The sequence below is a fragment of the Mustela lutreola genome, chromosome 4, assembly GCF_030435805.1.
Source record: "Mustela lutreola isolate mMusLut2 chromosome 4, mMusLut2.pri, whole genome shotgun sequence".
NCBI lineage: Eukaryota > Metazoa > Chordata > Mammalia > Carnivora > Mustelidae > Mustela > Mustela lutreola.
In genome coordinates, this window is record NC_081293.1 from 40802275 (window position 1) to 40821202 (window position 18928).

Here is an 18928-nt window from a genome sequence, read left to right on the forward strand (position 1 = left end):
CCACATGTGACCCCAGGGAAGGTGAGGCTACAGGTGAGGGTGGGGAAGATAGGTGCTGCCATGATTGGGCGGCCGGGAGCAGCTGAGCGGAGGCTGGGAGGAAAGTCAGGGTCCCAAGGCATGCGAGGCCGTGCCTGCTGGTACCCGCCAGGGGGCGCTCTGCACCAAGTCGAACTCCAGGCGGGCTTCCGCCAGCCGGTCTGCCGCAGCCGCTCCTGGCAGAGGTTAGCCTGGCAGGGCAAGGCTTCCTCAGGCGGGGCAGCCGCAGGCTCTTAGCAGGCCAAGGACAGCCATAAGCACATCGTCCCCAGAGGCACCGAGGAGCCAGGGAGCCTGCATCTGACGGATGATGTTGGGCCGGGGCAGCTTCCTCCTGGTCCTGCCCGCCTCCCCTGCCCACTCGTCACATGGGGGACCGGGGGCAGGGCCAAGGCCCCCGCCACGGGGTTAGCAGAGGGGGCAGGGAGCCCGAGCGCTCCCTCCAGGCTGTGTCCGAGGAAGGATCCCAGGCCGGCCTCTGGGCGGCGGAGACGGCGGTGTCCTCCCCGGGTCCCAGGTGAGCTAGACTCCCCATCGGCAGCACCCAGGCAGCTTTCCTGGATGTCCGCCTTCTCTGGGCGGATGCCCCCGGGTGGTGGGCGCTCATTGGCACAGCCCCCACATGGGGATGAAGGAGGGGCCATAGGGTGAACACATGCGGGGGGGGCCAGTGCAGGACAACGTGGCCACTTGGCCATACTAGAGGGATGGGGTGGCGGTGAGCCCCAAGTACCGTGGGTCTAAATGTTCCCCCTCGTTAAACTGTGATGGGGTAACCCACAAGTCCACTGTAATATTACCTCGGTATGCTGTCAGGTGACCGTGTCTGCTCCACAGCTGAGCCTGCTGAGTGCTGCTTGTCCTTATTAATAACGCCTGTGGGTCGTGGGATGATGCCCGGTGCCCAGTGTGCCCGGTGCAGGGCACGCTGCCTGAGTGCCTGACGGCCTGGGGCTCCCAGCACTCTCTCCCACAGGGAGCCCGTTGGCTGTGTGGCTGGCGCCAGTCGAGCTGCTCATGGCTGAGTCATCCCTGGGTTCCCCATGACTGCCTTGCTGGGTACTGCTGGGTGCTGCTGGGTGCTGCTGGGTGCTGGGAGCAGTGCCCCAACTCTGCCGAGCTTACCTGGGCTGTGGCTTGCCCTTGAATGCTGCTGCCAAGAAAGATGGGTGAGAATACAGGGATGGCTGGTCTGGATGCTTGGAGAGCAGTTCTCCTGTCTTCTCTGCCTCGGAGATTGCTTCCCCTCTCCCTGGGGCTGAAAAGCAAGGCCCGCCATGTCTGCCCTTCCACTCCTGTTTTCCCCCAAACAGAAGCCCATGCGCCTGAGCCTTGTCATCCTCACCGCAGGCTGAGGGCTGAGGTCACGCTTCTAACCAGAGCCCTCCTGGTACAGTCACATACCCGACACTCCTACACACATGTTCTCCCCCCATGATGTAAATGGGGACCCTTCAGGGGCAGAGACCAGCCCAGGGCACATGGCACAGCCAGGACAGAGGCCCAGCATACTGGTTTCCTGGGAGGCCTCTTGGCTCTGTGCTAGCAGAGCTGAGATGGGTCATACATCTGGCCAGGAGAAAGGTAGGGGCTGAGAAAAAAAAATAAGAGCGATCATGTCCAAGGGGAAGAATTAACATTTTACACACACACACACACACACACACACACACACACACTCCTGAGGTCAGTTTCATCTATCTTATCCTTACATCAGTCTGCAGTGGGCAGTGTATTTGGAGCTGGCTCCCCACATTGGTCACAGGGCCCTGGCACCTATTCCAGTATCTACCTCTTTCCTATACCAGCCCAGTCCACTCAACTCCTCGGATGATACCAGGTTGGTTTAGCCAACACATACATCTCTCCCCAACCATCAGGACTGCTTCAAGGCTGGATTTGGTGGTCCAATCAAAGCCACCAGGCAAGAGATATTTGGGGAGATAGGGAAAGGAAGCTTCCCAGCACTTGTGAGAGAAACAACAAAAGATATAGTCTCTTCCTATTAGACATGAAGGAGAAAATATTAGCTCCTGAAGCTGGCATCCAGCATTTTTTTAAATAATTAAGAAACCTTGGTGTGGATGACACAGACACACAGGAAGAAAACAAGGGAACTTGGGGGTGGGAGGGAACTAGACTTGGTTGACATTATCAACTGCTGGATTGAGCCATGCCTGAAGTCCATATTATGAGTACTTTCCCACTAAAGGAGCCAGTAAATCCCTCATTGTGTTTTAAGCCAATTTTAATTGTCTTTTTTGTTTCTAGCAACTCAAAGTTTCTTACCTGATTATCTTCTTTTAACCAAAGATAAAATGGATACTCAGAAGGTATAACCACCAGATTGCCAGATAAAATACAGAACAACAATGAATACCTTTATAGTAGATACTATGTAGCAGGCAATATTTGGAAAACACTTACACTAAAAACGTAACTGGGCATTCTGTGTAGTTTTGTTTGCTAAGTTGGGTAGCCTTATTTCAGTAACATGTCCAGATTCACACCACTAGAAAAAGAAAAACCTGGAGACAGACCCTGAGTTTTTAATTCTAAAGCCCCTATTACACCAGGTCATAGGAAGGGCTTCTTTCTGTCACTCTTCATTCCCCTCGGCCACTCTCCTAGTCCTGTGTGCTTGGAGAATACAGAGAGATGTCACTCTGGGTCCCTAAGGGTCTCTGAGTCTGTCTCAGCTCTAGAGTTCTCTGCTTGCCACTCTGCTCCTCCAGCTCCTGGGCTGGGGTCCACCCCAGCCTCTAGTCTGGGGCTCTGCTGTGGCTTCTTTCACTGTTAGCTGTCCCACATCATCCCCTGGAGGCACCACTGTGGCGATTCCTCTGCTCTGGTCCCATGCTCCCCTTAGAGAGGCCAGCAGCTGTAACTGTCCACAGATGGCCCAGGCTGGCGCACGATGACACTGCCCCACTGCAGCCTAGGACAGTGCTATCCAGCCCAGCAGCCCACAGCCCCGCTGCCACCTCCTATGGCTATGACAGCCTGAGTCCCTGCATGCCCGCAGCTTGTGGGGGAAAGGGATCTGCCCACACCGAGTGCTGGCCATGCTTGTCTTATCTGTGTGGTGGGGATTGGTTCTGTGATCACAATCACACTACCCAAGCAATACAGCAGAGACAGGAGAGCAGAGGAGACGAGAAGGGGAGTAGGAAGAACATTCTGGGAGCTGTCGTCCCAGAATTTGCTCCTGGCATCTGTAAACTCCATCTGTATTTTAATGGACAGCATCACCCCCTGGGAACTGCCTTTCCCCAAGATTGCCAAGACCACGATGTCAATGACATTGATAGCTGCCTGAAACTCACTTGGCTGTTTCCTAATTGGGATTTTCTTTTTGATTTCCCACACCTGGAAATGATGCGTGGATGGTGCTGACTTTTCCAGCAATGGAACAAAAAGCTACACTGTTAGCAGCCGGAGTACAAGGCTGAGGGTCTGCCACTGGTGCTGTGGGGACTTCTCTCCGTGCAGGTATGGGGACCATGTCCTTGGTCTCCCCATGGGCAGGACTGTGGCACACACCAGATGGGAGTCACAGACAGCATCCTGGCAATCTCTGCATGCTTGCCAGTCATTGTCTGTAGCCACTTTCTAGGCTGTGTGGGAAACACAGCTCCTTCTGAATCCAGGTCAGCTGATGGAAAGGATCAAACAGAGTGCCTGATGTGTGAAGGGCTTTGCTGTTTCACTGCTTTCCTCATCTTGTTGATCCTCTGCTCACCGGGAGGGGCAGTTGTCATTATTGTTCCCATTTTACAGATGAGGAACTGATACCCATTGGTCCCATGACTTGCCCAAAGCCATTCCAAGATCCCTGGGCACACTTGTATTTAAGGGACTCATTCCTCACAGCAAGGCTTCTTGTTTGAAATGCAAGAAAACACCAGATAAAGGGCATTCTAAATATATTTCTTTTCTATAGATGCTGATCTCCTGTTACTGGAAAACAGGAATTAGCTTGTCTGCTTGAGGATGTGGTTGGTTCTTTATAAAAAGGATACACAAGAAATTTGCACATAGTCTGCCAGCTTCATTATGCTGCCGACAGCTTCCAACAAAAGAAGAACATTTGCAGCCAGATATTTCGGTAAGAATTTTATTTTATTCTATGTGGAATATGATTACCTTTGTTCTTGTCTTCTGGCTTGAGAGATGGGGTCATTTGAGTCTGGGAGACAGGGTCACTTGAGGAGCTGTCTTGGTCCTGTGGGCTGGAAGCATCAAGGGGCATCATCTGTGGTCAAGGCCTGGGCATGGGCTGATGGTGCCCACAGCCCTCACCCTTGAACTTGGGAGATGTTCTGTGTCTGCCTGAAACACAGAGCCTTCAGCATGACCATGATCGTTGGAGGGATTTGAGTCCAGTGACTCAGGGCTCTGATTACGTTCAGAGTCTGGAAGGATCACCGTGTCCAGAGACTGGGGTTGGGTGGGGGGGGCGGTGAGAGGCAGGTCCTGCATGGGGAGGGGGGTACATCCTGCTTGGAAGCAACTCAGCTAGGCAGTTGGTTCCGTAGCCCCCAGTAAAGTGCCTGCAGGGAACTGAGGCACAGAGGAAGCCCCCCGTGGGTTGGGTCATGTGCAGGGGCTGTGGGGGTGGTCGTGCAGCTGCTTGTTGGGGGGATCACATAGATGCCGGCTGGGTGGTTGCGATGTGGTGTTTCATGTTCTTTGTACCTGGACACTTTCCGAGGATGATTGAAATCCCAGATACCAGAGGAAGAAACACAGACAGTGGTCTTTAACCTTGCTCTATGTTAGAATCCCAAAGGAGCTTTTAAAAATCCCCAGGTCTTTTTAAATACTTGGAGATTGGTCTGGAGTGAGTTCCAGACATCAGCATATTTTTTGGTCCCCAGGTGAACCTCCTGTGCGGCCATGACCCAGAACCCCCCGACCGAGGCTGGGGAGGCCTCAGACAGCATGCAGCAGCCCTTGCTGGGGTCTGAGTGGGTGTGTGCAGGGACGAGCCCTCGAGCTCTATGTTCACACAGCCAAGTCACCTGGATCTGTGGGCTGGACACAGGCTAGGGGACACTACTCATAGTGTCCCTTTCTACAGTGGGGGTGGGGAGCAGCTGAAATCAGCTTTTAATTCTGTTCAATTCTAATGCCTTAGGGGTCTGTAGAATCTCCAGATTATTTCCCCTCAGTTAGGTTTATGGCACCAACTGATTTGAAAGGAAAAGTCACTCTCTTTTGTGGATGCTTCTGGCCACCAGATTTTCACAGTAGAGCAGATACCCACCCTCCTACCCCGCCCCCCCAACCCAGCTTCAGAGTGCAGATGCTAATTCTTTAAGGGAAAGACAAATGAGAAAGTGCACGGGATACCTGAATTTAAAGAAGGTTGAGTTAAATTTTCAAGGGCAGTGAAATTAACATAACCCAATTAACCGTTTTAAAGCAACTGGTTAATTGAGCGGTGATTTGTACTTCCATGGTGTGCAACCATCATCCCTTTGCAGTCCCAAAGCATGTTCACCACCCTGAAAGAAAACCACTGAGCAGTGGTTCCCCACCTCCCCCAGCCCTGGCACCCACTGATCTGCCTTCTTTCTCTAGGACTCACCTACTCTGGATATTTCATATAAATGCAGGTACATAGCAGGTGTCCTTCCGTGTCTGGCATCTTTGGCATAGAATGATGTGTTTGGGATTGATCACATGGTAGCATGCATCAGCACTTCATTCCTTTAGACTTAATTAATTTTAAAAAGCATTATCTGACCACAAACAGCTTGGCAGCTTTATAAAGAGGGACTAGCCATGCTGTTCTATAGAAGGCTTCGGAAAATAGGAAAGTCGGCCAACATAAGGGAAGCAGTTTCTCCTCCTCATCCTTGGTCTCTCTGGGTCAGCCATTCTGTCTCTCTTCCTTTCTCAATTTCTCTCTTTTTGTCTCTCTGTCTCTCTCCCTCTGGCTCTTTCTCTTCTCTCTGTCTCTCACCATAGATTCTGGAGGAGAGCAATTGGGAACTTGTGCTTGCTTTTGTCAGATATTTCCAGGGAATTGGGGCAAATGGGAGATTTCTGGGGGTTAAAATGTTGTGCCGTACCTCATTTCTTCACTCTGCCCAGAGTTTTGTCGAGTCGAGGAACTGCCCAATAGCAGGAAGCCGGAGGCCAGCCAGCACTCTGGTCTTTCATTTGGGGAGACCTGGCTAAAACTCTCACCCAGCCATAAGCCCCAACACTTGTCAGATTTTCCTGTGGCACAGTCCTCCCCCCCATTCGGACCAGCTACAGCCTCTGTGCTTACCAGCTTCCCACACTGCTGCCCCCTGGCCTGTGCAGTTCTCTGCCAAGGACTGGAGGCTTCTCCCAGTTAGCTGACCCTCCTGGGTCCTTCCCACCATGAGTAGCTGCTGCAGGTCTGAATCCTGGTGGGCAGAAAGAGGGTAACCTCTGTGCATACTGGGCCAGAGAGTCCAAAAGAAAGAGAAGGCAGCTCTGAATTCAGTCATCCGTTCAGGATCCCAGCACCTTGGCCCACAAGCTCACCTCCAGGAGCAAGGCCAGAGGGCAGCTTGGACTGAACCTCCTCCATCATCGCCCACCCCGGTGCCCTCCCAACTCTGGCTTTGCTCACTTGATCTTTCTCCAGAACAGCTCTTCCCTCCCTGCTTGGTTGCAGGGACGTGAGGAAACCACATGGACCCAGGCGGGGAGGCGAGAGTGCAGAAGAATGGGAGACTCAGAGACAGGAGAACTGAAATCATAGGAAAGGAAGGGGTGGGTGGTGCAGGAGAGGTAGGTTGATGCCATGTTGAGAAACTTGGACTCTTTTTCATGGGCAGTAGGGAGCTATTGAAAGTTGTAAACGTAGGACTGATTGGATCAGATTTATAGGACACCTGAAACTTTATTATATGTCAACTACACTTCCAATTTAAAAAAAGGAGATAGATCAAATCTGTGGTTACTGGAAGTGGGGCCGGGTGAGGGAGAATTGGAGGAAAGTGGTCAAAATGTACAAATGTCCCCTTATAAACAAGTCCCGTAGAGGAGTCGAGTGTATGACACAGTGTATTATACTGCTGTATGATATATTTAGAAGTTAAGAGAGGAGATCCTAAGAGTTATCATCACAAGGAAGAAAAGCATTTTTTTATTTTTCTCTTTTTTTTTTTTGTACCTATTGAGATGACAGATATTAACTAAATTGATTATCGTTACCATTTCACAATAGATGTAATTCAAGTTATATGCTGTATACCTTCAACTTACAGAGTGCTGGGTGTGAACTGTATCCTAATAAAGCTGGGGGGGGGTGGGAAGAGCTGTTTATAGGAAGAATGCTGTGGCTTCAGGGTGTGAAGTCAGCTCTCACCTAAATTCTTTTTACAAAGACCTTCTTACTGGTCTTCCTGATTCTGCCTCTGGCCTATCCATCTCCTTCCAATATTGCAGCTGGAACAAGGCTCTTAAGGCCTAAACCCTTCGAGAAGTGGCACTTGCTCAGCCCATCCCAGTGGACTCCCGTGTCAGTCCTCCAGCTCACTCACCATCACCTGCCACATCATCTCCTGTGTTCCCCGCTTGCCAAGTGCCCGCAACACTGGCTTCCTTGCTCCTCCTCAGATGAGCTGGGTCTTTGCACATCCTCTGCCCTCTCTTCAGAGAGCCTTTCCCCCCAGACATCCTCACAGCTCACAAACTGACCTCCCCAGGACTTTGACCATCTTCTTTTGAGGTTCTCCCTGAGCACCTGTCTGTGTTCCAGTAGCACAGGTCATGCAGTAACTGAGTCAAAAGTCACCTGTCCGTCATAGTGACTTAAATACCCAGGCTGATGAAATAATCATGTCATGTGGTGCCGGCAGCCAGGCCAGGGGGTCAAAGGAGAGATTGAGCTCCAGAAAGGTCTCAGATGAACAGAAAATCCTCAGTCTGGAAGTCCCACATGTCACACTCATTGCCAACTCATTGTCCACCTACCCTTAAGGAGTCCAGGGGATTGGAAGTATTTGGCAAACACCGTGAAAGACCGCACTATTCACAGCCCACTCTGACATTCCTACCCTTCTTCCCTGCCTTATTTTTCTTCACTTTGTTTACTGTCATCTCATATATGTATGTATGAGTTTATTTATTTTTTAAAGATTTATTTATTTATTTATTTTAGAGAAAGAAAGAGAGTGCAGGGGGAGGGGGAGAGGGAGAAGGAGAGAGAAACTTAAGCAGACTCTGTGCTGAGGGGAGAGCCTGACCTGGGGCTTGTTCTCACCACCCCAAGATCACGTCCTGAGCTGAAACCAAGTGTTAGATGCTTAACCGACTGTGCTATCCAGGAGCCCCTCATATGTGTATGTATTTAACAGCTTTATTGAGATGTAGGTTACGTATGATAAAATTCACCCATTCAAAGTGTACAATTCCATGATTTTTAGTATATCTGTAGAATTGTACAACCATCACCCTAATCCAATTTTAAGACATTTCTCTCACCCAAAAAAAGTTCCCTGGTACACATGTGCAATTAATCCATACTCCCACTCCAGCCCAAGGAAACCATTCATCTGCCTTTTGTCTGTATAAACCTGTCTTTTCTAGATGTTTTATGGAAATGGAATCATATATTATGTAGTCTTTTACATCAGGATTTCTTCACTTAGCATAGTTTTGGAGGCTCATTCACGGTCTTATGTGTATCCATGGTTTCCTTTTTCAGTTGTATGGATGTACACTTTGTTTCCCCCCTCACCTGTTGGTTTATTGTTTTACGGCCTAGCATATGACCTATCCTGAAGAATGTTCCATACGTGCATGAAAATAATGTATATTCTGGACCCGTTATAAGGAGTGTCCTATATATAGCGGTTGGACCAGATTTGTTGATCATGTTGCTCGGGCCTTCTATGTCATTGCTGATTGTCTGTCTAGTTGTTTTAACAATTGTTGGTATGGATAGGAAATCTCCAATTCTTATTATTCAATTGTCTACTGTCCATTTCTGCCTCATGTATTTTGAGACCCTCTCTCTCTCTCTCTCTCTCGTGTGTGTGTGTGTGTGTGTGTGTGTGTGTGTGTGTATCTTTGTAATCGTTACCACTGCCTCCTGGCCTTGAGTGGGCAACCAATCCATCCCTGCCCCATGTCTCGTTGCCCCTCATTCCTCACACTGACTCACGGTGAGGAGGACAGGCAGGTATGTTTGCTCTAGCTGTCTTAACAAGTGCCACCGGCTGAGTAGCTTAAATGACAGAAATTTATTTTCTCCTCATTCTGTAGGCTACAAGTCTGAGATCAAGGTATCAGCAAGATTGGTTTCTTCAGAGCTCTACCTACCCCCCACCGCCTTACCTTGCAGATGGCATCTTCTCCCTGTGTCTTCCTCTGTGTGCGTCTGGGTCCCAATTTCTTCTTCTAACCAGTTATGTTGGACTAGGACCTAATCACTTCATTTTAACTTAATTACCTCTTTAAAGACCCTAACTCCGAATACAGTCACATTGTGAGGTGCTGGGCATTAGGACTTTAGTATATGAATTTTAGGGGCAGATACAGCCCATAAAAATGGGAAGGAGCCCTCTTGTTTTCCTGGGCTCCCTGCTGGCAGCCATGAGCCATCCATGCCCCAGGAACAAGGAGCCTGGAGAGAGGCTGGGCAGAGCCCCTAGTGAACGTCTAGACAGAAGCCCTGCCAGACACAGTGCCCACTGGGGAGCCAAGAGGAAGCCCACACTTACCCACCCCCAGTGACTGAACCAAGTGTGGGCTGAGTCAGAGGATTTCCTTAGGGAGCCATTTTTTTACAATGATTTCTGTTCCTGTGCATCTGGGAGAAGTGATTTGACTCTGAGAATGATTGCAAAATAGTAAACCACAGAGAGGGCTCACAGCCCTTACGCACCTCGCAGCTTCCCCTCCCCTGCAGTCTCATGTAATGCTACCCCAGCTTCATGAGGACAGAGCAGCTCCCTCTGTCAGCCAGATAAGGAAGCTGAGACTAGGGAAGTACTTTGACTCCTGAGGGCACACAGCCAATGAGTGGCAGACAGGACTCAACCCAGATCTGAGCTGACCCATCTCTAGTGTTCATTCATTGCTACACCTCTGCCTTTAGGGACATCGACCGCGCCTTTAGCCATGGCCATCAAATCCCACACCTGAATTTGGAACATGCCCCTCGTAGTAGGACTGGGTGAGTGGTTCTGCTGCTGATACCATTATCCCAATTCTGAAAAAATCAGGCTGGTCTTTAGAGAAAGCCAGGTCTGGATGTAGTTCCTAGGTCCACCGCTTACTCTGTGAGCTTATTCAAGTTATATAATCTCTCCATTTGGGCTCCTCACTAAAAAGGGGAGATCCTGAGAGGTTATATCACAGAACCTATTTAAGGATTACGCATCTAATAAAAAACAGAGAGTTCAAGGAAGGGCACAGGTTAATTCCTGAATGAATAAAAATTCCTGTCCGGGTAAACCATTGGGTTCTACTATTAATCTCTGGCTCTGAGCTGTTGCCTTTGGCATTTTTTTTTTTTTAAAGAAAGTGGAATGATCAGTTTGTGCCTGATGGAGACTCTGTGTAGGGTTACAAGGACCATCTACTTAGAACCAGGCATCCTGTCTTGTTTCTTCAGTGTTAGGGGAGTGCTAATCCAATACCAGTCAACTGAGGGTCCCAGAGAAAGTCAGACTGTCATAGAGATGAAAGCTACTGAGGCCACCAAAGGTGGCCATGCCTGGGAAGTTCACTCAAGGATTCTCTAACACAGAATTGATAGTTCCTTTAGTCACTCAGCACACGGGGGCTGTGCCAAGCACTTGTTCCATGCACTGGGGATGCAGCAGGTAACAAAACTGATAAAAACACCCACTTCTTGGAGCTTATTCATCACCTGTTACAATCTAATGGAGGGGTCTATAGGAAACCATTCTTTAAGGTCCTCCGTGTAGATCTTGGGCCTCTGGGAGGTGAAGCAGGATCTTCCAGCGACAGGAAGGTGGGAGGCACAGTAGGAGTTGTTTGAAAAAGAATAGTCATTCTGTAGCAGCTATAAAATCTGACATGGAAAAAGCTGGGAAACTGTCATTTCTACCCATACAACAGGGGAAAATGTAAATGAATTTAAAACCAGTGGCTCTTCTTAGACTCATCAGAAAATTGAGGTTCCAGGGCAAACCACCATCTCAAATCTGGAGCCATAGGGGAATTCAGAAAATAATAGCCCAGGTGAGTTTACCTGAAGCAGAAGCCACTGGAATCATGATCTGGTACGAACACTGAAATGCTAAATTTGACTACCTGCTGGAGGTGGGCTGTGGATTAGCTTGACAGTGAGAAACTCTGGGGGCCCCAGAATCAGCCAGTGGGAGGGGCACACTTTCATGGGTTTCTCCTCCAGGAACTTCACCAGATTCTCAAGATGAAGAGTCAAGATGTGTATGCCAGATAGGGGGAAAGGAAGAGCAACCACTGGAAAAGATGACCAAAATGTTCTCCACAGCAAAGGCCCATCCTCCAAGTAGAGTCCCTTACCAGAGCCAAAGTGACCTGGTGGGAGGGTAGTTGGCCAGCTCCAGGTCAGCTAGACTTCCTCTCACCTCAGGGGGTGGAGGAAAAGAAGGGGGTGGCCTATTTAGTACTTCTGCGGGTCATAGCCCAAGGACTCAGGCCCACAAAAAGCCTGAGTATTAACTACAAGATTATAACAGGCTTTCCCTCCCCGCACCTCACCAATGCATCAACTGGGTTCGAGTGTCACAGCGCATCACAGCTGAAGAAGCTGCCGACAGAGGCTCTATTTAGGAAGGAGTTCTTAGGGAAACCCAAAGACCATAGAGAAAGGAAAAAACAAAAACAAAAGCAAAAACAAAAACAAGGAAGCCAGAAAGCCTGGAAGCCTCTGGCACCTACAGTTACCATCAATGTTAATCACAGCATGGAGCCCAGCCAGATTAACATAAAACCTCTGACGCGAAGAGCTACACACTTCAATTTCTGTTACCCAGTACGTTATGGATGGCTGCCAACCAACAATTACAAAACATGTTAACCAGCAAGACAAAAAACACAGCCTGAAGAGGAAAACTGAGCCCACGGAGGGAGCCTGGAAGTCACCACTTCTTCCTAAGAACAGGTTCAAGCTGAACAGATTGAAAAATCAACCATCTTTCTGGGAGCCGTAACAGAAGGGAGGACATGGGGCAAAACAAACCACTGCCTCCGGGATTGGAGACAGACAAGCAGGACCCAGGGGTCACAGACACAGCAGAGACTCACATGTGGATGCCACCATGGGAGCCAGTGCCCAGAGAGGGAAACATGCGTGTGGCTGATGGTTTACAGGGGACTCGGTTGGGCCGCTCTGAGAGTTAAGGGCTCTGGGGAACCCAGTCCTAGGGGAGCCCCACCATACTGTGTGATTTACCTCCAGGAGCTTGGCCAGGTTCCCCGGGTAAATATCAGCAGGAGGAGAGGAAAAGGAACCATTTTTGACCAGCGCTCTTGGTTCTTTGTTTTGTTTTTTTAAGATTTTTGTTTATTCACCTGACAGAGAAAGATCACAAGTAGGCAGAGAGAGAGAGAGGGAAGCAGGCTCCCTGCTGAGCAGAGATCCCAATGTGGGACTCGATCCCAGGACCCCGAGATCATGACCCGAGCCGAAGGCAGCGGCGCAACCCACCAAGCCACCCAGGTGCCCCTCGCACTTGGTTCTTAACAAGGCCCGACGTCAAGGGAAATTGGCTCTTCAGAGCCCCACCTGACGGAGTCTGATCAGAGCCTGACTGACCAAAAGAACGTAGACACGTAGATGCCCAACTCCAGGCAGCTGTAGCCGAGCATCAGAACCAGACCCAGACGTGGCAGAGATTTTCAAATTGTTAGGTGGAGAATTTGGAATAACTATGAGGGTTGTGTTTCGGACTTTCCGGCGATACCGTGAGTTACTTCACAATGGCTATGAGGTGGGGATGAGCGTAGGGGAAGTTGATGGGGACCAGTACCTGTGAGGAGTCAGCGAGCAGGGCTGAGCAGCGGGAGAAGCTGGGCTGTGATGGAAGCAGCGCCTCAGTGCCCTGCACACTCAGCTAAGGCTGGGGTGGGTGCTGGAAGCTGTGCTGAGTTGGGGGGAGAACACCAGGCCTGTATACCCCCCACAGTGACCAGCCGGGACTGTGGGAGTCGCGCCGAGGAAGGGAGTGTACCTTAGGTGAGGACATCTCCAGCGGAGGTGGAGGCGGGGCGGGGGGGGTACACATCAGGCCTCGGTGTCATCCGGGTTACACAGCAGAGCCCACGACAGGCTGTAAATGCACTTTGTCTGCAAGATAATGCGTCTACAGAATACATCCTGGGGGGCGCCGCCTGCCGGGTCAGGGGGGAGCACTGCGTTCCTCCCCGAGTCAGTGTCCCGTGAAGGGTGGCGGTCCTCTCTCCACTCGGACTCCCGGGATAGAGGGACGGCAAGGCAAGCTCTGGCCCTTCTTGGCAGGACACGGGACTGTGGCCCCCACGTCTTACCTGGAGCAAAGAAAGGAGCTCCTGGGGGCTGCATGGAGAATGAGGAGAGATTTAGGCCCATTTTATGATGAAATCCTGTTGGTTATAAATATGCTTTTACAAATATTACTGAATCTGTGACTGGATGACTTTCAAAAATCTTTATCTGTTTGTTTGTTTTTTTAATTTTCAAAAGTCTTTACCCTTTAAATTTGCTAACAAGGTCACCAAGGAGAATCAAATGCCTTGAAAGCAGATTTCTGGGCCTATCGGTGGTTTGGGGGCCTCCAAGGTGGGCGAGTGAAGCCCACGGAACCAGCAGTCAGCTCCGCTGCACACGTACCATCTGGCAGACACCTGTGCCCAGTCCTCGCTACTGAAGTAGACGGAGCCACCTGGTGTCAGACACCCCTGCAGTCTGGGCTTGAGGTGTCGGCTTAGCTCCTGCTCACAGGTGGTCTGGCACATGTCGCTTATCACCTCTGGGCCTACTTTCCTCTTAGAACAGGAAAGAACAAGATATCTTTGGGGGGTGGTGTGTGTGAACCTTGGTATCAGGGCTTGGCACGTGATATGCACTCAGCAAATGGTAACTGCTGACATGGGATTACCCTAATCTGCCCTGACGGGCGGTGCTCCCATCAGGGCCAGATGTGCTCCTTTCTGGTGGGACTGGCTCAGAGACTGTGTGAGAGCACGGCTGCGAAGACAGGGCGGTCCTGAACAGAGAGGGCAGGCTGGATTCACATGGCCGCTGCAAGCAGGAAAAACAGGCCTGATGGCAGTCCCCTGCTGTCACCTCTGGCTATTGTCCCCTTCTTTGAATCCCAGAGCCATGTGTTCAAGTCTTTGTCTTGGGACTGATTCTCTAGACAACTCACAGTATGGGACCAGGGCCCTGAGGCTAGACAGCACCTTTCTGTAAATGACAGAGGTGTCCCTCTTCCAGGCTGAGCCAGCCCCAGGCCCAGATCACAGAGCATGGCCTCAACAAAGCCCCATGCGTCTCTTCAGCTAGGCACACTGGCAGCAGGGCCCAAATGCCTAGCCCCACACAAGGGTTCTTACATAGTGTGCCCCAAATTATAGGTTTGTGATCATCTGTGAATCCTTTGGGATACTGGCAGAGACTGATATTTAAAACAGCAAATTTGGAGAGAGGAGAAGGAAGCCATGGCCACAGGCCCAAGCTGTCCCCCATGGCCCTGCCCTGGGAGAGACCAGAGCCCCTGCACGGTCCCTGGTTCTTTTTTTTTTTTTTTTTTTTTTTTAAGATTTTATTTATTTATTTCTCAGAGAAAGAGATAGACAGAGAGCACAAGCAGGAGAAGCGGCAGGCAGAGGGAGATGCTGACTCCCCACGGAGCAAGGAGCCCAATGGGGGACTCGATCCCAGGACCCTGGGATCATGACCTGAGCTGAAGGCAGACACTTAACTAACTGAGCCACCCAGGTGTCCCCAGTCCCTGGTTCTTTGCTCTCTCCCAAACCCTGCCCTGGGCATAGCCCCAGGAGGGAGTGTGACAGGCCCTGGCCATGAGGGTTCACATCCAGAGGGAAGATGACAGCCTTGGATAATTTTCTTACCCTCTCTGATTCTGATACCAGCTGGGTATCCAACAATTCAATTCCATTCAGTTCTGGCACCAGCTGTTCAAAGTAGTGCCAACCCTACAGGTTAGGGACCCAGTCCCACAAAACTGCTCCCGCTTCAGACACTAGCTGCAAATGGGTTGCCCAGCACTTCTGTCCAACTTGACTACAAATTCAGGGATTCCTGGGATTCCTGTTTCAGTTTTGATAATTGCTCGAATGGCTCACAGAACTCACAAAAATGCTTCACTCACTGTTACTGATTTATGTTAAAGGATATTGTTTGGGGACAGTCAAATGGGAAGAGCTGTGTAGTCGAGGTATGGGATGAAGGTAGAATCCCATACCTCCCTGGGTGTGCCACCATCCCAACGCCTCTAAGCTAGAAGCTCTGTGAACTGTCATATGGGCAGTTTTGTGGGGAGGTCTTCTGACATAGGTGTGATTGATCAAGTCATTGGTTCCTGTGACTGAAGTAAACTTCGAGTCCCTCCCCTCTCCCCAGAGGTGGGGGTAGGAGTGAGAAGTGAGGCTAAGCACTCCAGTCCACTAATCATTTCTTGGTCTTTCTAGAGGCCAGCTGCCATCTTGAAGGTCTCTGGGGGCCTGTCAGTAGCACAGACACAGGTGTGGCTGAGAGGGGCTTGATGTGAGCAACCAAGACCCTCCCATTGCTCAGGATATTCCAAGAGTTTTTAGAGTTCTGTGCTAAGAACCAGGGACAAAGACCACATATAAATTTCCTATTACACACACCCTCCCTATGCGTGTCCTAGAGATGAGGACTGTGTTCTCCCAAGCTGGATCCTTCCACAGTGCTTGGCACTGGGCTTTGTAGCCTTGGTTCTTAACAAATACATGTGGAGAAGAAGGGATCAAAGGTCTTCCACCTTCCCTGAAGCCCCAACTGTGTTGCCATGGGTTTGAGATGGGCTTCAGTTTCGAAGACAACAAGTTAACAAGTGTCGATGTAGCACTTTCCAGAAACTACCATTTATTGAAAACCGACTCAGTGTTAAGCTTCATCTCTGTTTTCATGGGTCATCATGATGGCCCTGAGGGCTGGATATCATTAGTCCCAAGGAGGATCTGAGAGGCTGAGATGCGGGGGGGGGTATTAGGATTCAAACCCAGCCTGTTTCTTGCCAACCCCTTGTCAGGTCTCCTGGCTGGAATCAGGACGAGAGAAATTCAGAACCAAGGAGGTCTGGCTGGGCGCATCCATGTTATAATGGTACAATTGGGGGGTAGGTGAGATTAGCTATTGCAGTATAACAAACCATAAAAATCAGCAGCTTCAAAATGTGAACAATTATTCTCGCTGATGGGTCAAGCTGTCCTGGGCTCACATGGTCTTCTGGGCTCTCTGGAGTGTCCACAGTGGGGATGCTGGTAAGGAGGGCCTCCCTCATTTTGTGATGGTTGCCGGCTGTCTGGTAGGGCAAACGCTGGGGTGACGGGTCCACGTGTCTCTCATGGATGCAGAGAAGGTGAGGGATTTGGGAGATTTTTGCAATCACTCTACCACAGGAGGGACATAGCTGCTTTTAAGAATTGGATGCTTGTTCTCCTGGATCTCTCATGGGGCTAGATTTCCTGGAGGCAAGCTAAGCATTTGGAGAAAAAGTTTCTGTTCTAGGTGACATGTTGTGCGTGTATAAACCCACTCCTTTGCTAGGACCCTGAGGGGGTTGAGTGTGGGTAGGTGGTGGAGCAGAGCCTCCCTCCTGGGAGCCTTGAGGCTGAGACACCAGCCTGAGCCAAGCCTGGGCCAGAAGACGGGCCCAGCAAAGCAGGTGTGTGAGTGTGCATGTTGGGGAAGGCCTTCCTTTGCAAGAAAGGGCAATGTAAGCACCATCTGGTCTAATTCCTGCTAGACTCAGCCATCTTTAAGCTGAAGGAGAGTTAGGAAAAAACTTCAGGGAGGAGATACAAAATACCAGCGCGACCCTTACAAGGAACCACCCTTAACTTGGGTGTATTGCAAATACCAGGTGTGTGTTTTGAAATCCTTTAATGCATTGTCACATGCCCTGGTGGCAGCGTTGCATTATGATTCAGATGTTGATCCTAGAGACAGGTGGATCTGGATTTAAATCCTAGCCCCACCCTGACTCCCTGTGCAATTTCCATTAGGCCACCTCAGTCCTCAGCTCCACGGGAGGCCACAATGGCAGCTAACTCAGAGCGGTTTGAGCTCAAATACTTACAAGAGTGTTTGAGAGTATTCCACTGTCCCACAGTGCGTGCTCGTGAATGCAATTTGATCATAACATATTCATCCCACTGTGAAGGGATGAATCATGGGAGAGGAACTCATTCGTGAGACTTCCTCTCTGAACTCTAACTTCCCTGTGGCCCCGTTATCCCTGTTTTACATATGGGGGAGCAGCAGCTCAGAGAACACAAGCCGCTGGCCCAAGTTCTCAGAGTTACCCACAGGCAGGATAAGGATTTGAACTCAAGTCTCGTGGGACATAAAGTCTAGGTAATCTCCTCTTGACTCCCCAGGCCTCCCTTGACTGACCCCTTCCAAAAGATCTCTGGTGACCAGATCCCAGAAGAGCACAATGGTCATAAGACATCAAGTGTTTTTGCGTAGATATTTTACTTACTCTTCACTCAACATGATGGCTTAGGTGTGCGTGGCTAAGAAGCAACATATTTTCAGGGAAATGACAATTGTTAATAGGAGCAGGGCCTCCCATTAGGGTTCAAATATGATAAAATCCTTTCACCCTGACCACACTGTTCAACATGCTTCTCTCTCAGTGACATGAGAACTTATCTTTCTCAGAGTTGGCTCAAAATGGCTATCTTTCTCTTGACCCAGTCATGTTTTCTCAGATCTGGAAGATGCCATCAAAATTATCCAGTCCAATTCCTGCATTTTCCAGAAGAGGGAAAAGATCTGGACTGGATGGAACTCAGAACACTGGGATAGGTTCTCAAGTCCAGAAACCAGGTGCTTAACATCTGTTTTTTTCCTGGGCTGTCCAAAGAGATGTGTGTAGGTCCCCTTATTTAATCCTCTGAACAGTGCTGGCCATATGGTATTCATGTCCCCATTTTAAAGAAGAGGAAACAAAGGCACAGAGAGATTAACTGATCTGTCCAGGGTCCAACCTTTTGTCAATGGCCAGCCTGGCATTGGAAATGAAGTGTGACTACAGAGGCTGATTCAAGAAAAGCAACTGAGAAATATACAAGCCTACTCAAAATTAGGGAGTCCTATTTCACAAGGAGAAAACACTCTAAGCACTCATCATTTCAGGAAGTGGTATTTTGTGATTGATTTGACTTCCTCTTGAGAAATACCAGAGCAAATGAGTCACAGTGACCCTCTGGGCCAAGTTCCTCTTTTTGGGATGTGCCCCAAAACAGTCTTGTTGTGGCAGTTTCTGTGTCAGCCCAGGGCCCCCCTTGGAGATTGGATCTGTGAACCCAGAACCTGGTGATGAGTCCACATTTCTTTAGCAGCAACGTCACTCCTTTGCTCTGAAGTGTTCTGCAGGGATACAGGTGTCCCTTGACCTGGACAACAAGGAGCCTGCTAGGCTCCCCTCTGTCATTCAGTCTCTTTTAGTGTGTTTGGGGTAGAAGTGATACACCCTCTCTCCACATCAGAAACCAGTCCCAACCTTCCACCAAGGCACCATGGCAAATTTGCTCTAGATGATTCAGTCACTCATTCAGTGAATAGTTATTAAGTTCCCTGGAGACGCAAAGCTGTGCAAGGGATGATGTGGTTTCTGGAAGAACTCCTAGGAGAGTTAAGACATACTCACGGAACTAGATCAAAACTGTCACCACACAGCCTTCC

General features: G+C 49.8%; 1 protein-coding gene across 3 annotated transcripts in view; it reads left to right on the top strand.

Annotated features, from left to right (window-relative positions):
• Window positions 1–466: 466 nt before the first annotated feature.
• The window catches only part of ARHGAP22 (Rho GTPase activating protein 22), a 165610-nt gene continuing 147148 nt past the window's right edge, over window positions 467–18928 (top strand). Inside the window, exons 1-2 of one of the 3 annotated variants that reach the window (XM_059169650.1) lie at window positions 467–556; window positions 3983–4147. In XM_059169650.1, coding sequence (XP_059025633.1) covers window positions 4096–4147 — 52 coding nt within the window. In that variant the 5' untranslated portion in view covers window positions 467–556; window positions 3983–4095. Of the gene's footprint in view, window positions 557–3900; window positions 4148–18928 lie in introns of those variants that run through there. The other 2 variants (XM_059169653.1, XM_059169652.1) reach the window with 2 other exon arrangements.